The sequence below is a fragment of the Oncorhynchus kisutch genome, linkage group LG3 (assembly GCF_002021735.2).
Source record: "Oncorhynchus kisutch isolate 150728-3 linkage group LG3, Okis_V2, whole genome shotgun sequence".
In the NCBI taxonomy this organism is placed as follows: Eukaryota; Metazoa; Chordata; class Actinopteri; order Salmoniformes; family Salmonidae; genus Oncorhynchus; species Oncorhynchus kisutch.
Window position 1 is genome coordinate 74,248,459 of NC_034176.2, and position 18,614 is coordinate 74,267,072.

At 41.8% G+C, this 18,614-nt stretch overlaps 1 protein-coding gene across 1 annotated transcript; it reads right to left on the bottom strand.

Annotated features, from left to right (window-relative positions):
- Positions 1 to 3,045: 3,045 nt before the first annotated feature.
- On the bottom strand, positions 3,046 to 17,772 carry sall1a (spalt-like transcription factor 1a). The gene is made up of 3 exons (XM_031814610.1): positions 16,904 to 17,772; positions 6,337 to 10,082; positions 3,046 to 5,022 (listed from the first exon to the last, which is right to left on the bottom strand). The coding sequence occupies exons 1-3, from the start codon at positions 16,974 to 16,976 to the stop codon at positions 4,582 to 4,584; spliced, it is 4,260 nt and encodes a 1,419-aa protein (XP_031670470.1). The 5' UTR covers positions 16,977 to 17,772; the 3' UTR covers positions 3,046 to 4,581.
- Between the last annotated feature and the right edge of the window lie 842 nt (positions 17,773 to 18,614).

Consider the following 18,614-nt stretch of genomic DNA (forward strand, 5'->3'; position numbering starts at 1 on the left):
AATCGGTTGGGTAGGGACTGTATGGAAGGTACACTGCATGAGTTCAAGTCCATAAAATATGTCTGATGGATTATAGAATTAAATAAGTGTTTGCTCCCTTGCTGTTGATTCTTTCATAACTAAAATTGCAAAAACAAAAAAGGATAGCAAATGACAAGTTATACATTTGCTAATTATAGAGCACAGACTTTACTGTAGAGACACTAAAACTAAAGGGACAGTAAAGTTACTTTGCTAATGTGTCCCATCCTCCCCTTCAGACATGACCACCTTAAACCAGTTAAGTCCATTAGACAACAACACTAAAACAGCATGTTATAAACTGCAAAACAAACATCAATACCTGTAGTGGTGGAAACGAGACAGATCTACATCTTCTATAAGAACCTTATGGAAGATGCACATGTGCATGAGTGTGAATTAAAACGTGTGTATTCATCTTATTCTATAACACTGGATAGTGGCATGGAGACACACTCCAAAAGCCTGTCTGTCAGAGAGCCACATGGGCAGACTAGGGGCAGTCCCACTCAGCCAGTGGAGATTGTGTTTCACCATGTTTCACCCCAGTCTTCCTGTGGTGCTGTGTTGTGAAGCAGAAAGCCACTACTGGGAGGCACAGTGGAAGAGATCAATTCTACACATTCCTGCCACCTGAGATTCAAGTGTTTCTGTAATGCTGCACAGCTCAATCAATACTTAACCAAACCTAGTAGGGCTGTTGCCTGCTGCACGCCTGGGGAAAAAGGCCCTCCTCCACCACACATCACGAGGACCACTCACTGAGGGTTTGTTACACAACTAAAAGCATGTAACTATTTCAATATTTCTCCTCATTGCATCCTTTTTCTCTCATTTGATCACAGAAGGGGAGCTGCTCCATATGCTTATCCCACCATTTTCCATTCTCCTAAATCCCTGGCAGGGCTCTTCAGTTAAGGCTGGGTTATTTTTTATGATTATGTAATTAGCAATCATTGATGGTATGCTCCTTAGTATCTGGGCTCTCAAGCCTCTCTGAAGATTTGATCTTTCTTTAAATAGCTGAATTAAAATTATATATACATTAAAAGGAGATATTCCTGAAAAAAACAAAAACATTTCAACACATTTCCCTTGGTGCATTGCAACATTTCAGAGCTTTGGACTGTCATCAAGAACATAGACTATACCTATACCCTACTGCAATCAGAGTAGTTTATCCACCTTGAGGCTGAGTGAAAACAAGCACACTGTATCACATCAAACACTTCATTACCCCTACATGCACAACAGTGATATAGTGAACTATAGCCATACATTGTATATAGACATATAACTCATGTTTGAAGCTCCACCAGTTCAAAGTTTGATTGAATTTAAGTAATTCCAGCTCTTAAAATAAAAACCATAATATCCATCCACTATTACATGCATTTGAAAATTGAATCTATTATATTTAATTAAGAATTATGAATGATTTAATATGGTTGAAATAAACAAATTAAACAAACAAATTGTTCTCTTTGTCATGGAAATTTTACCATTATTATTATTGCTATTATTATTATTAGTTCATTATAGTTGATTAAATTCACTATTATAGATTGTTTAATATGGTGCTTCTGGATGGAGATTGAACCAACTATAGTTATAGTATAAAATCATTTATCAAATTCGTGTTAATAAATCTAAAGAAAAACGTTTTTCCTGCATAGTTTTAAGGTTACAAACGAAATATTAACTTCCATTCTACATCAAAGTGTATGACGCTAAATCTACGACGGATTAAATGGGCAGATCAGGTATCATTAGTCAAACTATAATCATAAATTGCTATATCAATAAATGTCACATTTAAAAGACAAAAAAATCCGATATTATCCTACACTTAATTTTTCTTGTTTTCTTTTCACAAACCAAATCACGGAGCACCGAGATCAGAGCACATTTGTATAATTTTGAGTCAATAAACAGAGGAAGGAGTCAGCTATTCCGACTCTGTAATAAAATAATCCGGAAGTTTGATGCACTGTACAAACAACGCTCTATCAGGGGACCAGATGTGACCGTCAAAGGGAAAAAAGGCACGGGGGGCGGGGATCTCATCGTCGGTCCCGCACCGGGCTCTCTGCAAGGATCATTTAGCGTCGAGATCTTGTAAATATTGGAGAATTTAGCCAGCTATAAAATCCCGAAGAGGAGGCGGAGAGAGAGCGGCGAGGGAGAGAGGATGCGGATCTCAAATGAACAGGTCCTGTATTGCAGGATGTGCAATGATGTGTTAAATTAAATGCAGCTGTTGAAAAGCAAAAGGGGAAATATGCTTCTAATGTCATCAGGCGTTCCATCAACTGTCCACGTGGTCTTTCTGGCGATATGTCCCCTGCTCTAGTTTTGTGAGGCGTTACACAGAAATTAACAATGCAGCCTGTTTTAGCACACTAGCTCAAAACAAAAGTTAATATTTTCTATCATCAAATATTCAAATACTATGCGCTATGACACATGGTACGCCTAAATTGGCAAATTTAGCGACAGTTTTAGAATGTTGTTGTTCACTTTGATGTAATTTATCAGGCCTATTCTGGCCATCAAGAATATAATGATTAATTATTTTTAATTTCGAACGAAACGTGGGCTGCAATCTGCATAGGCATAGGCCAATTCTTCCCATTCACTTCGTATCTAATTTCACTTTGGTGAAACATGGATTAAAATGTAAAATGAGCGACAGAGAGAGTTACCCGGGCCTAGACAGTGACGATGAGTCTTCCAAATCCATCACATCAAGCCTATGAAAGACAGGGGGTTTCGGACCGGTCGATTCTTTAATTAAAGATTCAAAGGGCTGACAACAGCAGGAATGATGAACTAAGAAATGTGACTTCTGCTATCGCATACATTTTTATGACCGATCAACAGAACCCTGGTGTCCTCATTGATTACGTCTACATCCGAACTCAGATTGTTTGACACAATCATGCAAATCACTTTTAAATTACTTTAGAAAGAATAGGCTGCTTCACAACAAGTGCCAGTCGAAAATGAGAGGGGAGATAAATTAATTGACCATTGACAAGTGTTATAGATCCATGATACAGTATTATTTCATAAGTGCATGTATGCCTATTTAAACTCAAATTTAAAAGTTCAATCCACACAAAAAAATATATGTTCCTTCAAATAACATGAGAAGACCACATTTCAAAAGTGAAAACCCTCCAATTATTCCAAACCCCCATTATCTCCAATCATAAAGCATACAAAACAGAAAGAAACAAAAGAGAATGAAGAGACACACACACTCATAGTTTTCTTTTGGAAAACGGATGTATTTGAATGATAGAGTAAAGAATGACAGTATGTTAGTTGTTAGTAGGTATTAAAGTGTAGAGAAACTGGACCCATAAAGATCTTCCAACTTTCCAAGAAAGTGCATGTAACAGTCCGAAGGTTGTCAAACCTAATATATATTTATATTTATAAAAACACTATCATTTGTCCCCTAGCCAAGATGGACTTTGTCTTATGAGCCTTATATGTACATTTTGTTGTGATGGAATTTCTAGTTCTCACGTCTCACATTATTTACATAGACGTCAACACATATGTTGCACTTGATGCCAATGAGGATGCTGAGGACATAGCAGCAATGTGGAAATCCAGCAGATGACCTATAGGAGAATCCCACCCACATGATTGGCTCTCTTCTCAGTTCAAACCCAGAAGCGAACCTCTCTGAATTCATCATCTCCTCTAACAACACAACTGTTTTGTGTTAAACTTTACACCAAAAAGCAACACAAAAAAAAGATCAAGAAGAAAAAAATGGAACTATGGAAGAAAGAAAAAAAGTACAATACATAGAATACAATTAATGAACAAAACAGGTTAGGCCTACTGTAACTCTAAATAAACACTAGAAATGCCTACTGTAACTCTAAATAAACACTAGAAATGCCTACTGTAACTCTAAATAAACACTAGAAATGCCTACTGTAACTCTAAATAAACACTTGAAATGCTTGAATGCTTGCATTTTCCTTAAATAAAAGATCAACAGCGGTTGATAAGGAAATGACTACAGTGTAATCATAGTCCCTTGCCTGAAGTCTCAATGATTCTTGTCAGGGGGGAACGTTAATACACATCTGTTAGACCATCTAGAGTAGATCAGTGTACATTATTTACAGCCATTCTGTTTCACTTATTACAGATCTAATGCATCACATGAACATCAACAGTTGTGTTAAAGCTATATACTACAGACCAAAAATAACTTAATGCCAAGGTAAAGATATGCTAAAGTTTCAACAGCTCACTTTCAGCTCATACCCATTCTGGCTGTAGAACAGAAAAAAACTAACTGTTAATGCTTCCACTTGGTTCCAAGCAAGGTTATAATCACTAATAAATAAGCTCCTTAAAACTATAACATGTTGTACATTGTACAAAAAGGCAAGTTCTCTTCACACTCATGTTGGTAATGTTTCAAAGGCAAGCCAAAGCCAAGTCATTCTTTGTCTTTGCCTTGTTCTCTTTCTCTTTTCTCTCACTATGTGTGTGTGTGTGTGTGTACATATGAGAGGGAAAAAGTATCTAGTTGGTGGCAATCTCTTTGTTGTCCTCCATGAAACGTGTGAATCGGAAGTGGGTCCCGTTCTCGGCGTTGGCCATTTTCTCCAGGCCAGCCAGAGCGGCACTGGTTTCTGTACTGTGCAGCTTCTCCAGGTTGCCTGTGAGGCCGCCCACGGGCGAGCTGCCCCCGTTCCCCATGCTCCCCGACAGAGATGGCAGGCCTCCGTTCTGGATGACAGAGATCTCGTTGGTCTTCATGGCCAGGCCGTTGGAGAAGGCTGCAGCGTACTGGTTCCAGAAGCTAGCCGGGTCTCCGTTGCCCACCCTAGACACCATGTCCTTCTGGAAGATCTCTGGGAACTTGACAGGGTTGGTGCCCAGGAAGGCCATAGAGCCGTCTACAGAGAGCCGGCGGCCGCGTCTGGCAGGGGCGCTGTTCCACATGTGTGTGCCCATATGAACCTGGAGAGAGAAACAGATACACAGAGAGAGAGAGGACGCAAATTATAAATATTTCAAACTTGGCCACGACAAAGGTACATAGTAACAGATGATGCTGTGGAAAAAAATTTAATAGAAAGTTAGTATTAAAAGAGTTCAGCACCCTGGGTGCAGCAGGAGGATTGGTGCAGTGAGCTGTGAACGGCGTGGGGACAATGGCATGGTGTAACCATTTTATTATGGCTAGGATGAAATACTGCATTTAATCTGAAACCTTCATTCAAACGTCTCATGAGGGAGACCCTTGTGCTTTGGTTCAAATTGCAGTGCCCACTCTCATTGCCCTGACCAGTATTACATCTGATGTTTACCCCTGCTATGCCCTTTCCCAACGAGGACAATGTCTTTTTCTTCATCTTTTGATCCTGAAAGGATGACTGTTACAGATAATTCATGTTATTCTTTTTAAATCAATGTAGAAACATGGAGGTGTCAGACACTGGTTGTGTTGACTAGAGTGTGTTTTTATTCAAATAATGCATAATTTATAGCAAGTGATATTTTAAAATATATTGTTAGATGTGTGCTCTAGATAACACATTTTACAATATCACTTGCTAGAAATTACACCTTATTTTAATAAAAACACACTACAAAATCATAGCATCAGCAAAATGTGAAATCGTGCTACAAATAATAAGGGTATTGTTTTTTTTATATCAACAAGGGTGTAAACTATAACTGGTGCTGATTACCCGGTAATTGCAATCTGGTTATACATTTGACAATGCTTCCTAAATATTACGCCTCTCTACGTTTCGCCCCCTTGATTTCTCACAGTTGAGTGGTGTGATCACATTTGGCCCTTCATTTCCTGTTTATCTCTTAGGGGCCTTTTCCTACTGATCAAAGGGAAACTCTGGGATTTTCAAGGGGTAAACTCTGGAAAACTGAGGATGGTTGCCTCTGGTTACTGTAGTTAATGCTGTTAACTGAACCATTCCCAGCTGTGCTCTGCTGATCACATTCTCAGGTTTCTACCCAATAATCATATTAATGGGGTGATTCAACCTTTCCGCTGAGCTGGTTCTTTCATCAATTATAGAACATTACTGCCTCCGAATGGCACTGACATAACACACTTCAATTTGTTGCTCAAAGTTATGGGCCAAAATTCTGGTTATTTTTATACTCCTCCTATAGATATTCATGAATAAATATGTGGACATTTTCCATTTCCATTCATAATGTTTTTAAATATACAATTGCCCTGAGATATTGAATATGTGTGTATTTTAAACATTGCATTCATAATGTTTATAATCTTACAATTACCTTGAGATTTCCTTTGGTGGTGAAAGCCCGACCACAGATGTGGCAGGCGAAGGGCTTCTCCCCAGTGTGGGTCCTCTCGTGTATCTGCAGAGCGCTGGAGGAGGAGAAGGTCTTCCCACACGTGTTGCAGTAGTGCTGCTTGGGTGTCCGGCGTGGAGGGGCAGAGGCCGAGAGCACTGGGGATGTAGAGGCCGAGGTGGTCACCAGGCCATGGGGCATGTTGCTGGGCATGTCCTTATGGTGATCTCGGTCCTGGTGGTCCCTGTGGTGATCCCTGTGGTGGTCCCTGTGGTGGTCCCTGTGGTGGTCCTGGTGGTGGTGGAGGCCATGGAGGAAGCCGTTGACCTCTGATTTGATCATGGAGGACAGGGAGTTCACAGAGAGGAGGGAGGCGGTCGGACTGGAGGAGAGGCTGGTGTTAGAGGGTTCGAAGAGCTGCGAGGGCAAGTCCCTCATCTGGTGGGTGAGCATGTGCTGCTTCAGGTTGCCCTTGGTCGAGAAGCCCCGGTTACAGGCTGTGCAAATGAACGGTCTCTCTTTGGTATGGCTTCGGTAGTGGATGTCCAAGGCACTCTGACATGCAAACGTTTTCCCACAGATGTCACAGGCTGTGTTCTTGAACGTGCCGCGCTCACGGAATGGGAAGAGCATGCCCAGTGGGTCTTTAGACGGGTTGCAGGATGTCAGGTCCAGGGCCCCGATGCTAGAAGGGTGATGCTGCATGAGGCTGGCACTGATATGATCCAGGGACATAGCCCTCTGGTGCCTCTCCTGTCTCTCCTGCCTCTCCTGTCTTTCCTCCAAGCTGGGGGATTTACGTTGATGTTGGGGGTGCCCATTGGTAGGGGATGGGGGCTGCATGGAAGAGGTAGATTCTGACACTGCTGGACTCCCGGCACTCGGGCTCTCGATGTCCCCACCTAGGGATGAGGAGTCGTTAGTAAGGCAGTCCCCTTCCATTGAACCTCCGTTCCCCATGGCCTTCATTCTGCTGGCCTGTAGCTCCTCTACCAGCCTCTGGTGGGGGTTATGGTGGTTGTGATGCTGATTGTCATGGTGGCTGTTAAGCTGATTGTTATGGTGGTTGTTGTGGTGGAATCTATAGTCAATATCATGGTGGGTATTGTGGTAGGCATTGTGATGGGCATGATGATTTTTCTCCTGCCCGTCCTGGACGACCATCTCGGGGTGAGAGGGGGAATTGCACAGGCTGTCTTGGGAGGCGTCAGCTGACTTAGGGGTGTCTGGGATGCTGCTGTCAGGGCCATCTTCCATCCCTTCTACTCCTTCCATCCCCTCCATATCATCATCAGAGTAGTTGTCCAGGTCATCGAAGTTCTCATCGAAGTTCCTCTCATCGAAGGAGCCTGTGTCGGAGCCCATGGACTCAGGGTAGCTGTCTGGCAGTGGGGTGTTTGGGATCTGCCCTCCCATGTGCATTCGGATGTGCTGCTGCAGGACCACCGCATTGGTGAACTTCTTCTGACAGATGGGGCAGGAGTGATGGACCCTGAGTGGAGGCATGGCCCGGTGGACGGTGTAGTGGGTCTTCAGGTTCCCTTTGGTGGTGAAGGCTCTGCCACACACTTTACACTTGAAGGGCCTCTCTCCAGTGTGAGTACGGTAGTGCATTTTCAGAGCGCTCTGACAGCTGAGCACACGGTGGCAAATGACACACTCATTGGGGTCCGTCAACTTCCTGTCGATGTTCTCCACCAGCTGCTGCAGCTTGGAGGTCTCCGACCCCTGGAGCGGGTCCAAAAGGCCCCCGAACGGGAACTTAGCCTTGAACTGCTCAGACATGAGGGGCATAAGAGGGTTGGTCATCATAGGTGGGCTGTTGGAAGTTGTGTATTCTGTGTTGCGCTCAGACTCAGAGCTCACGCTCGCCATGAAGCTCGACGAGTGACTGCCCTCTTCAGTTTTCCCGTTTGATGTAGGCAGGGCCGCAGCTTCTTCAGACAACCCGTCGTTGCTTTTCATTGATGGCTCAGCAGCGTCACGACCGGAGTCAGTCTTTGTCGAAATGGGGGGGCTGGTTATGGCTACCGAATGATCCTCTTTTTTAATGAATGGCGGCAGGCTGGGCATGGTTGGTGGGAGCAGCATGCCCACTGATGAGGTCAGAGTGGAGAGAACAGGCTTGCTGTCCAGCCAGCTGGTCACAGGCTTCTCTGGAGGCATTGACATACCATATGGAATGCCGGTGCTCGTTGGAATATTGTCTAAATGCTCGGGGACAGGGTATGGATTCATCTGAACATGTGGATACTTCTCTTTATGACGCTGGAAGTGGACCTTCAAGTTACCGCGGGTGGAGAAGCGATTGCCACAGATGTTACACTTGTACGGCCTCTCACCTGTGTGAGATCGCAGGTGGATCTGCAAGGCACTGTCACTCCCGAACACCTTGGCACAAAATCTGCACTTATGCTTGAAGAACGCCTCCTCTGAGCTGCTCTTGGGTTCAAATGAAGTTGGTGACTTGCCTTTCCTCTGGGCCAGTGCAGCCAGAGAGTTGAGGTCCTCCACTGTGGTGCCAATACTGGGCAGGGAGCTGGAAAACAGGTGGTTTCCAGATGGGGGCTGAGGTAGATGTGGATTAGTTACAGGGTTCAACAGGCTACCTATCCCAAAGGCTGGCATGGATGACTTAGTGTGTGATGGGTTACTGAGCTGAGAGTGGAGGTTGCTGCTGATCGCATGTATTGGCCTCTTGTCAGAGGACGACTGGACGTTGTTGACTGTGGACGACCCCAGTGAGCTGATGCTCTGAGATGATTCACCGCTGCTGGGGTTGTTGCTCTGAGGTAGCTGCGCCCTTTCAGCCAGCTGCTTCAGGCTGCTGATGCTGGCAGACTGGCTGGCCAGGCTCTGTGCTAAGCCCGCAGCTGCAGCCAGCTGCTGTGAGAGATGGGAGCTGAGCGTGGTCAGTGGGTTGGCTGACGGCCCCAACGAGCCCCCTGGTGTTGAGATGCTGGGGGGCACCTGCATTTCAGGGGACTGGGAGGCCAGTAGCAGGATCTGGTGACGGATCTGTTCAATGAGCTGCAGCTGGTGGATCTGTTGCTGCTGCAGACCCAGGAGTTGCTCCATCAGGGCCGGCACTGCCACCCTGGGGCCCCCGGACCCAGACCCAGAGGAGCGCTGCGTCTCCTGGGTGAACTGTGCCACAGCCACTTTGGTGCTCTGCAGGTTTTCGATGATGACATTGCTGTTGATCATAGAGATGCTCCCCAGGTCAGTCAGGTTTCCAAGCGGAGGTAGCTGGGGGGCAGAGACGGACGAGGTGCCCGGTGCTGGTCCGGAGCTGTTCCTGCTGGAACTGTGGCCATTTCCCTCGCCCGTGTTCATGTTGCTGTTACTGCCTCCCTCCATGTTGCTGCTGCCTCCATCATTGTCGTGACCAGGATGAACGTTGATTCCGGAAACGTCGACGTCCATGGATTCTTCTTTGTCGAGAGCGTTATGCTCCAAAAGGTCACTGCACTGCGCTTGATCAGTGTTATTAACCATGTCATTCATCTGCTCATCAGGATTATGTGGAGGGGAGCCAGGCGAGAAGCTTCCGGAAGGAGAGGCAGGATTCTCATTCACTATCAGAACTAATTGATTCTTAGTGCAATTCTTCTGGTGTTGTTCAAGATCTGATAGTTCAAAGAACTCAGCACAACATCTGCTACAGACATGGGCATCTGATTCCTTGCAGGGGGGGTCTTCCTCCGAGCAGGGCTCTTCTGTGTCCCCTGAAAAACACAGGAGGAGGAAACAGAGGATTAGTGATTAGAAATGTTTTGCAGCTGAAGAGGCAGCTTTATCTATTCAAATTATTTTGTTGTTCATCTTAAATTAATCAGTTTTACACTTATCCGCTTGATACGTTCACAAAAAACAACCATCAAAAAAGCAGCAGTAAACCAAAAAAAAAGAGTGAAAAAGACCCCTTTTAATGTGGTGGCTCTGAGAAACAGGATAAGAAAAGAATGGAAATCAATAATAAGTGATCTTTGAAGATGTACATCTGGTTTCATCAATCCAACCATCTTTTAAGTAATCATTTCTATAGATAATCCATCAACATATAAAATACTATGAAGTGAGGACATTGGGGCTTAATGACATTTCATAGAGAAGCATTGATTTCCAATATTTCATACTCCTCAATGTCTACATGTCCACTGAGCGCAAATCAACCATTTGAAGGACTTATTAGACTTTCAATTTGCTGTCAACTTTGCTCATTTTCAACTCGACTACAGGCATCTTGGACAGGTTATCCCTGTCACTAAGCTAATTTGTATCCAGTCAGGCTGCAATCGGAATCTGACAGCCACAATAAACAGAGCCTTTGGACTCCAGATTGTTCTCTCTAGCCACTCGGACACTCAACAAAGACAGTGCAGAATTATATATGCCATTATTGTACTGATATCACTAAGAATGATACATTTTGTTTTTACTAAAATATCTGTCATGTTTACATAACACATGTTTTTATAAATATGTTATGTATATTTAATAAATTACATAAAATAAATAAAACACATTATAGTACCTAACATAAAATGAAGAGTAAAACATAACGTATACAACTTTGTATAAAAATTTGTAGTGATATAAATGTGTAAGTATCACAGTGCTATATATATATATATACTTTATAGGGAAAAAATACAATAAAAACATAACTACAAATGGTTCAAGAAAATTTGTCAAGAACTATGAGTGGAGCTGCTGTCATATATATTACAATGAACGACTTGCTGCCCAAAACCAAGCAACTGGCCACAGCAGTTTAAGCAACAGGCAATTCAATACCAGCCAATAAGAATACGCAAAATGAATAATTGTCTTTTAAATGTGCATAGAAACTGGTCTTGGTTATGCAATTTCCATTCAACAAACACAGGGGTCAGTGTGAAAAGAACAAAAGGCGAGTCAACACCCCTGTGCCACTGCTGTGCTCCAGACTTTCCTCATTCTATCTTCTTTTTGTCAAACCCAAATCTCACTGTTTAACATACAAGTTGATTTACAAATTGCAATTCTCTATGAATCCCTTTCATTGTGGGCCCCGGCGATCTACATTTTCATCACGGGTGGAAAGGGAGGGTTAATTTGAAAATGAAACCCAGAGAGAGAGAGTGTGAGAGAGAGAGAGAACGAGAGAGAGAGATGAGTGCGGCCCTTCCCCACTGAGACAGGATGGCTTCCCATTGTTCACACAGCATGGGAGCGGCGGGCTTGTCGGCACGGCCTGGCCTGGCCTGGTCTGCTCATCTTGGCCAACTCAAAGCAGATCCTGTTTAATTCAGGGATTATCTCCCTCAATGTTTCTCTGCTCTGGGACATCAGATAACGCAAAGTTGCCATGACAGTAAAACCCAGGCTCACACCACTCTAACCATGCAAACGGAGAAGACTTGCTCCAACTTTAATGGTAACTTTTTAATATCAACCATGCAACCTCCCCTGAAAGCGTCAGTAATGAAAAATGTGTTTGATTTACCTCGTGGGAAGGAAGAGTAGCTTTGTTTGGTATTGGTTGACCATGTGAACTAATGAAAGTGGATTTTATGTAAGAGGAAATACATCAATTTACACAATGTCCTGAATACACTGCTGTAGGAAACACTAATGTAGCTAAACAAAAATGTGAGAAAACTATCCAAAGTCAACTAAATGAAAGCGCTTCAACCGCCCTTCAAGAACTTACCTAGAGGTTATAGGAGCAAACCTTTACAAAAGTACATACATGCACTATAAAAGCAAAAATGTAAACATCAAGTTCATAGTGTTAATTCTTATTCTCTTACTAGATTAAAGTGCACTGGAGTGTAGTGATGACACACATGTTGAAGCCGCAAGCTACTATTTCCATATATCATAAATATATATTTAAGATTCCATACATCCAAAGGTTTGTTTAAACTGTCCAATGTAATCTGTATGAAAACACTAAGAACAAGTGACTAGCTCAAGTTTCTTCAGAGGCCTGTGGATAACTTATTTAGTTAGGCAGTCAGTAATAACTATCTTTCAATGTAACATTCTCTCATTCCTCAAGTGAATGGAAACTGGACATTGTGGATTGTATCACATTGTGGATTCTATCTAAACATGATCATGTTTAGCGACCAAAATAACTATATCCAAAACCACAGAGAAAAATAAAACAAAGAGCATATGCCCAAATGTAACTCTGTTATCAACTTCTCATAACATTCACTGAAACCACAATATATATGTCCCTAATAATAACGTACTTGTAACAGGCTAGGATTTGACCGACCAAGGGATAAATTCACTTTCTAAATCTCAAAGTGTGTTACTCTCAACACCCAGCACACCCCACCCCACCCCCTTCCTTCATAAATACTCAGTGATTGTAAAGCAAATAGTGGTCCAATAATGCAAATAGTGGTCCAATAATGCTCTTTCACAAGAAGCTATTTCCATACCACCACCTTGACTATTAAGAAGGTAAAGCATCTCAGAAGCATGGCGTATTTGAAAGTAAATCTATGATCATGTACTGACATGTAATCATGTCTGTTTACATAAGTAGACATGCACTTAAAAAGAGATGGTATTTTGTTAATCTGATGTCGTTATGAATAAAAAAACAAATACTATGAAAATAATGCCAACAAATGCGCAGCCTAAATGAGAACAGCCACAATGCACACAACAACCAAATGTCTACAGCAACAGTGCATACATTAGTCAATGTTGAAAAAATAGCTTGACGATTATCTCTGAATAGAAATAATGCGTTACTCTGTATAAAAACGGTGTCCTAAAACAGCTAAATCTCATCATCATCATGCTACAAGGAGTCACCAGAGCACAGGCCTTCAGGGAGGCAGAAGAGACACATGCCAAAACAGAGAGCCTCTGATACAAAGGACAGAAGAGAGTAAATAATAAGTGATATAGAGATGTGGATTAGTAGAAAAGATGTCAGAGTTGCTTTTTGAGAGTTCCTACGTTACTTTGTAGGGACGCTGGCTTCAAGTCTCTTGACACTTGTGAATTCAGTAGAATGTCTGATGCCTGATGTCTGATGCCTGCCTGAGCTAACCCACCTCCTCTCCAGCCCTCACACTGCTGGCCTCACTGGAAACATCCCAGTGAACACTAGATGGGGTTCCACTATAGCTGCCGTTTCCCGGATGGACAAGCCCCAGCCTTAGCAGCTCTGCCCTGGTGACATGATTAAAGCTTAAAGGGGAGGAGAAGGGAGAAAAGCAAGCAAGTCCTTCAGCCGGGATACATCTCAGCCTTCCACTATATAAACATTGGCAAAATGACAAGTAACTGAATCCCTGTTGTTTGCGGGGTACAACAGTGCGAAGGGCCGAAGAGCGCCCTGCCGATCTCCCTCTGGGGGGGCTACTCTTGCAGGGTGGAAGTGGATGGCGGTCACATTGATAAGACCCCCCCATCACATCACATAGAGGACAGAGTCCCTGCTAGGCCCCTGTGGCTCTGATCAGCGGGGTCAATGACGAGGTACAGGAGAACACACTGCAGCCTGAACTCTCATCAACTTCACACAGGGAGACACAGGGGGACCCTGGCAAAGGTTAAAACAGCTGAACATCCCACCCGAGAACTCTCTCTCTCGGAGGGACGAGATGAGAGACAGACAGCCTTGATTCTCAGCCTCATACACTAACTATCCAGCGGCAAAATGCCCTCAGCATCTCCTTAAAATGTATTGGGAATGTTAGCCTCCCTCTTTTTATTTTGCATACAGAGACTCTTGAGGACTTTCCAGTTCCACACAAACAGGAGATCTCTCAGTCATGAGCACGCATTCTAGAATTATCAACCCATTACCAGAAATGCAAGTATTCCAGGTGCCTAACCCATAATTACAGGTATTGCATTTTCAGCTTGTTTAATGCATGATGCAAACTCAGTAGGCACCAGTCTGCTGACAGAGAATGACTAAAGTTACTATTCACTACTTTATTACATTTTAGGGGAAATGCAGCAGTCAAGGAAAAACAAGTATGATTCTAGGTATAGACTATGTTTTGCATTGATCCTTAGTTCCAACTAAATCATGCAACCTTAGGTAGCAGTAAATGCTTCTTATGCAAGGTTTTAGTTGGGTGAAACAGAGCTTTATTTCCAGCTAGCATTTTGTAAAGGATACTGCAAACAACATAGCTGTACACACACAGAAAGAGCTTAAAACATGATTAGTTATATATGAAAAATAAGTCAAACTAAATTGACTGTCTCAAGGAAAATATATTTCCATACAACTCCTCAGAAGGAAAATACATAGACAATATGTATGGAAAAATCAGCCATATAGGGTCAGTTAAAGAGCCTCTAGAGTTTCCTTTCTGTAGGCTATGTCATGGCAAACACTTCTAATAAACATATATTAATAGTATTAATAGTAATACTGTGTGTAATATGTGTAATATGGGCTACTATAGAGCAGTAACTACAAACAAGTCAAATGTAATCTGTATCAGAGATAGGAGCTTATGATTTCCTTTGGAAGTACCAGTGCAATGACAATATAATCTGCAAAAAGACAGAGCCTAATCTAACTTTCATATAAACTAATGAATAGAGAAAGCGCAACATTAAAATCTACTATATATGTGAGACTTTTAAAATACATCCACAATTCTAAAATGTTAGATCGAAACTACCGTCGTTTCACTATGAACATTCAACCATTTTGAAAAAAAATATTTCAGTAAACTGTACGTTTGAGGAAATATAGAATATACACATTTTAATAATCTGGAAATTGCTTGATATTTTTAAGATAGTGAAACTTTAACTTTGCCGCATCAAACTACCTTACAAACACTATAGGGTGAAAGTTATGGCTATGGGAGTTTTAGGCCTATAGAAAATACTTCCATGACCTGGTTTTCACAGCAGGTCTAAAGCACATCTTTAGCAATAGAAAATTAAAGCCCAGCTTGTTGTAAGTCTCGTTGGAAAACATAATTTTATCAAATGTCTCATCATAAGAGGAAACGTGACTGTTGGGTGGACTTAAAAGAGATGGTCAGCTGGTCACTCCGGAGTCGTAGAAACTCGCAAAGGTGACAAAGCGTTCCAAAAGCAACCAAGGTAGTTGCATAATAAAATTAATTCAACCACTGTCGCCATCTTTTTGATGGTCTCAACCACAACTTGACATATTCTTTATACAAGCAAATTTTCATGACGTGAGGTAATTTGGTGCTGAGCTTTTGTTAAAGTAAATTAACATAAATCCTTTACATATTTTTGAAAAATTTAGGGATACGTTAACTTGTTTATCTCGTAAAATAACAGGCCTCTGTCCCTCACTATTTATTTCTGAAGGGGGGGGGGGGGGGGTCGAAAGAGAGAGAATATGAAGCAGTATGTCATCTATACTAACATTTCACCTTTGAAATATCTTGAAAATTATGGTTAAGGAATATACACAAGCGATATGTGGGAAGTAAACAAAAAGTGTGCATGCGGCTAAGCATAAAACTATTATAATGTATTAACATTAAATAAGGATATACATAATAACTATAAGGCCATTATAGCTTCAGTGTTCTGTTGCATCTTGCACCACATTGAGATTGTGGTTTTAAAGTCAGATAATTTGTAAACGAATGATTACCATCCACAATTAAGACCACAACATGTCCACAAACTGAAAATCGATAAGGTATTCATTGTAAGCAAATAATGTTTATATTTTCTTATCATTTGATTTGAATCAAGCCAAGGCTTGGCTGAGAAATACCGACTTTGTAGACTAGCCTATGTACAGGACAGTCAGAAACAGTAGAAACTTTAGGCGAGTATGCAAATTATTATTTATATTCTATATAGGCCTAAACCCAAAATAGAGGGAAAACATTTAAGAAAATGCTGGTTATTTCTACGCACCAGTACTTGTCCGTGTATAGAGTAGGTTAGGCAACGATTGGAGTGAAACTAAGTCGACTACAAAAGCAGAAACTTAAACGAGCCTTTCGCTGCAGCAACTTTGCTTGCAGCAGCAATAGAGGAAACTTGCTTCAAAGTGTGTAAGACAAAAATGTTGATTAAAAAATCAATCTTTGTAGCCTACCACACAAAGTGTTCTAAAAGTGAATTCTAAAAGTGTAGGCTACATAGAAGCCTATGTCGAGGTAAAAGTAGGCTAAGCAGCCTAATAACAAGACTATAACGCATGCACTTTTAAATTGTTATATTTTGTAACAAAGTTTTATTCTAAAGTTATATGAACAACAAAACGCAATAATATGATATTTTCAAGAATAGAAGTATTTGACTGTGTCTTAGAGCGATATATAGAAAAGGCACGGGCCATAGTTTGATCATAAAGTAGATAGCCTATACACATAGCAAATGTGTCTAGTTATCATAAAATGATTGAGACAGTAAATTACATGGATTAATTTAAAAAAAATCTAACTTCGAAAAGGGGGAAGACGTCCTATCCAAAAAGAAACAATCCTAAAATTACAAAAACATCTGAAAAGCAGATATTAAAAGATAGTAGCGTGGATAACAGCGATCCATTGCCAGAACTTACCATTGTGCTCGGATAAAGCCAGATGAGGGTCCGATTGGAAATGTTGCGGCTTTGCTTGTTTCCTCCGCGACATGCTGGCTCACACATCAGCCAAGAAAGAATAAAAAATTACTAAAAAATCTGCTCAAAATTACGAAAATCGAGTCCATCCACCGCGCATGTGTCCTGTTATGATTATCAATAATGCTTTGCGATTAATCATTCGGGGGTTCCTTGAAAGGCTATTGGCACCTCGCCAGCCCCCTATTCAAATTAAGTCTCTTTAATCAATTAGGTCCTGATTTGCTGGGGACTCTTGTCTCTCTCTCAGCTCCCACCCAATGAGTTGATCCGTGTGGAAGAAAAGGCTGGGTTTTCCAACTCCCTTTAGATACAGTTTAACCCTTCTTAGCAACCAGCTGGTAGCTACGTAAAGCTTATCTTGGCTACTAGTGGAATGTCAGAGTCTTCAGTCCATTCGCTGAACGGTATCTTTCCTATTGACTAAGCAGCGATCAAACCAAGCAGAGTTAGGTCAATTTGAACTGACGAGACGCTCACGGTCAAACCTCCGTGATCTCACATACAAATACTTTCCACAACTCTGGTCGCTGTTGCTGTGCATATCCTCCTTTCAGATTTGCATTGAGGTCGCTGTAATTCAGATCTTGTATGTTGAAACACTGATACCTAATCGTTGGTTAGTGGTGCCTCAATGCAGCGAGGAAAACGTAGATCGACTATAGGAGTCTCGTGCGTAATGACACTGTAGGTGTCTTGGAAGTCCAAGATATGTATCGAATATCCCAATCAGATTAATTTGATTATCGCCGAACGGGGTTAGTAACACGTTTTCATCACACACCGCATTCCGCGAACAAACAAACTTTAAGGGCCCATGTAGGACTGTGAGAAATGTGGAGCCCAGCCCACCTATGATGTGATTGGTCACTGGGCTACTCTATCATAAGCCGTTGGAGGTGCAATCTCTCGCTCACCTCTCTCTCTCTCTTTCGCTCTCTCTCATACGCATGGTTCGCGAGCGAGTGTGTGTGTGTGTGTGTGTGTGTGAGCGTGTGTGTGAGCGTGAGCGTGAGCGAGTGACTGACCAGTAGAGGGAACAGTAAAGAGTGTATGATTCTGTTTCGAAGGCATGGACATGTTTGTGTTGTTTATAGATGTTTACTATACATAGGCTACTTCAGCACATCATGCATACATTTCACGAACTTGCGCGTCATTGAAACATTGAGTTGTTTTCATTTCATAAATTGATTGGATTATTTAGTGAAACTCGCTACAATCAGCGTCTTGTCCAAATTGTAGCCTACAGTAGCCCAGCATGTCACGGGTAGCCTGTGTATGTTTATTTTGCTGTACGTCAAGTTTATATTTTCATCAGTTCTGTAACAAAAATGAGAGCCTTATCGCGCAGTTGGTATGCAAGACAAAAGCAGTTGCTATTCAATAAGTGGATTTAAAGAGAATAATAATAGTAGAATAATAGAAATTTAAAACTATAGAGGTTACACTGAATAGACGTTGATCTTTGCTCCAAACACAACGATAATTGTATACTTTTTCAACATAGAGAACTAATAAGTGTTGATTAATATAATTGAATTGTAACCCATTGCTTTGAATATGTGAAGCCAATAGCAAACTCCATTTATAACCTGTCGTATGTACGTTAGTAATTGTTAAATAATATAAATAATAATATTACAATTCT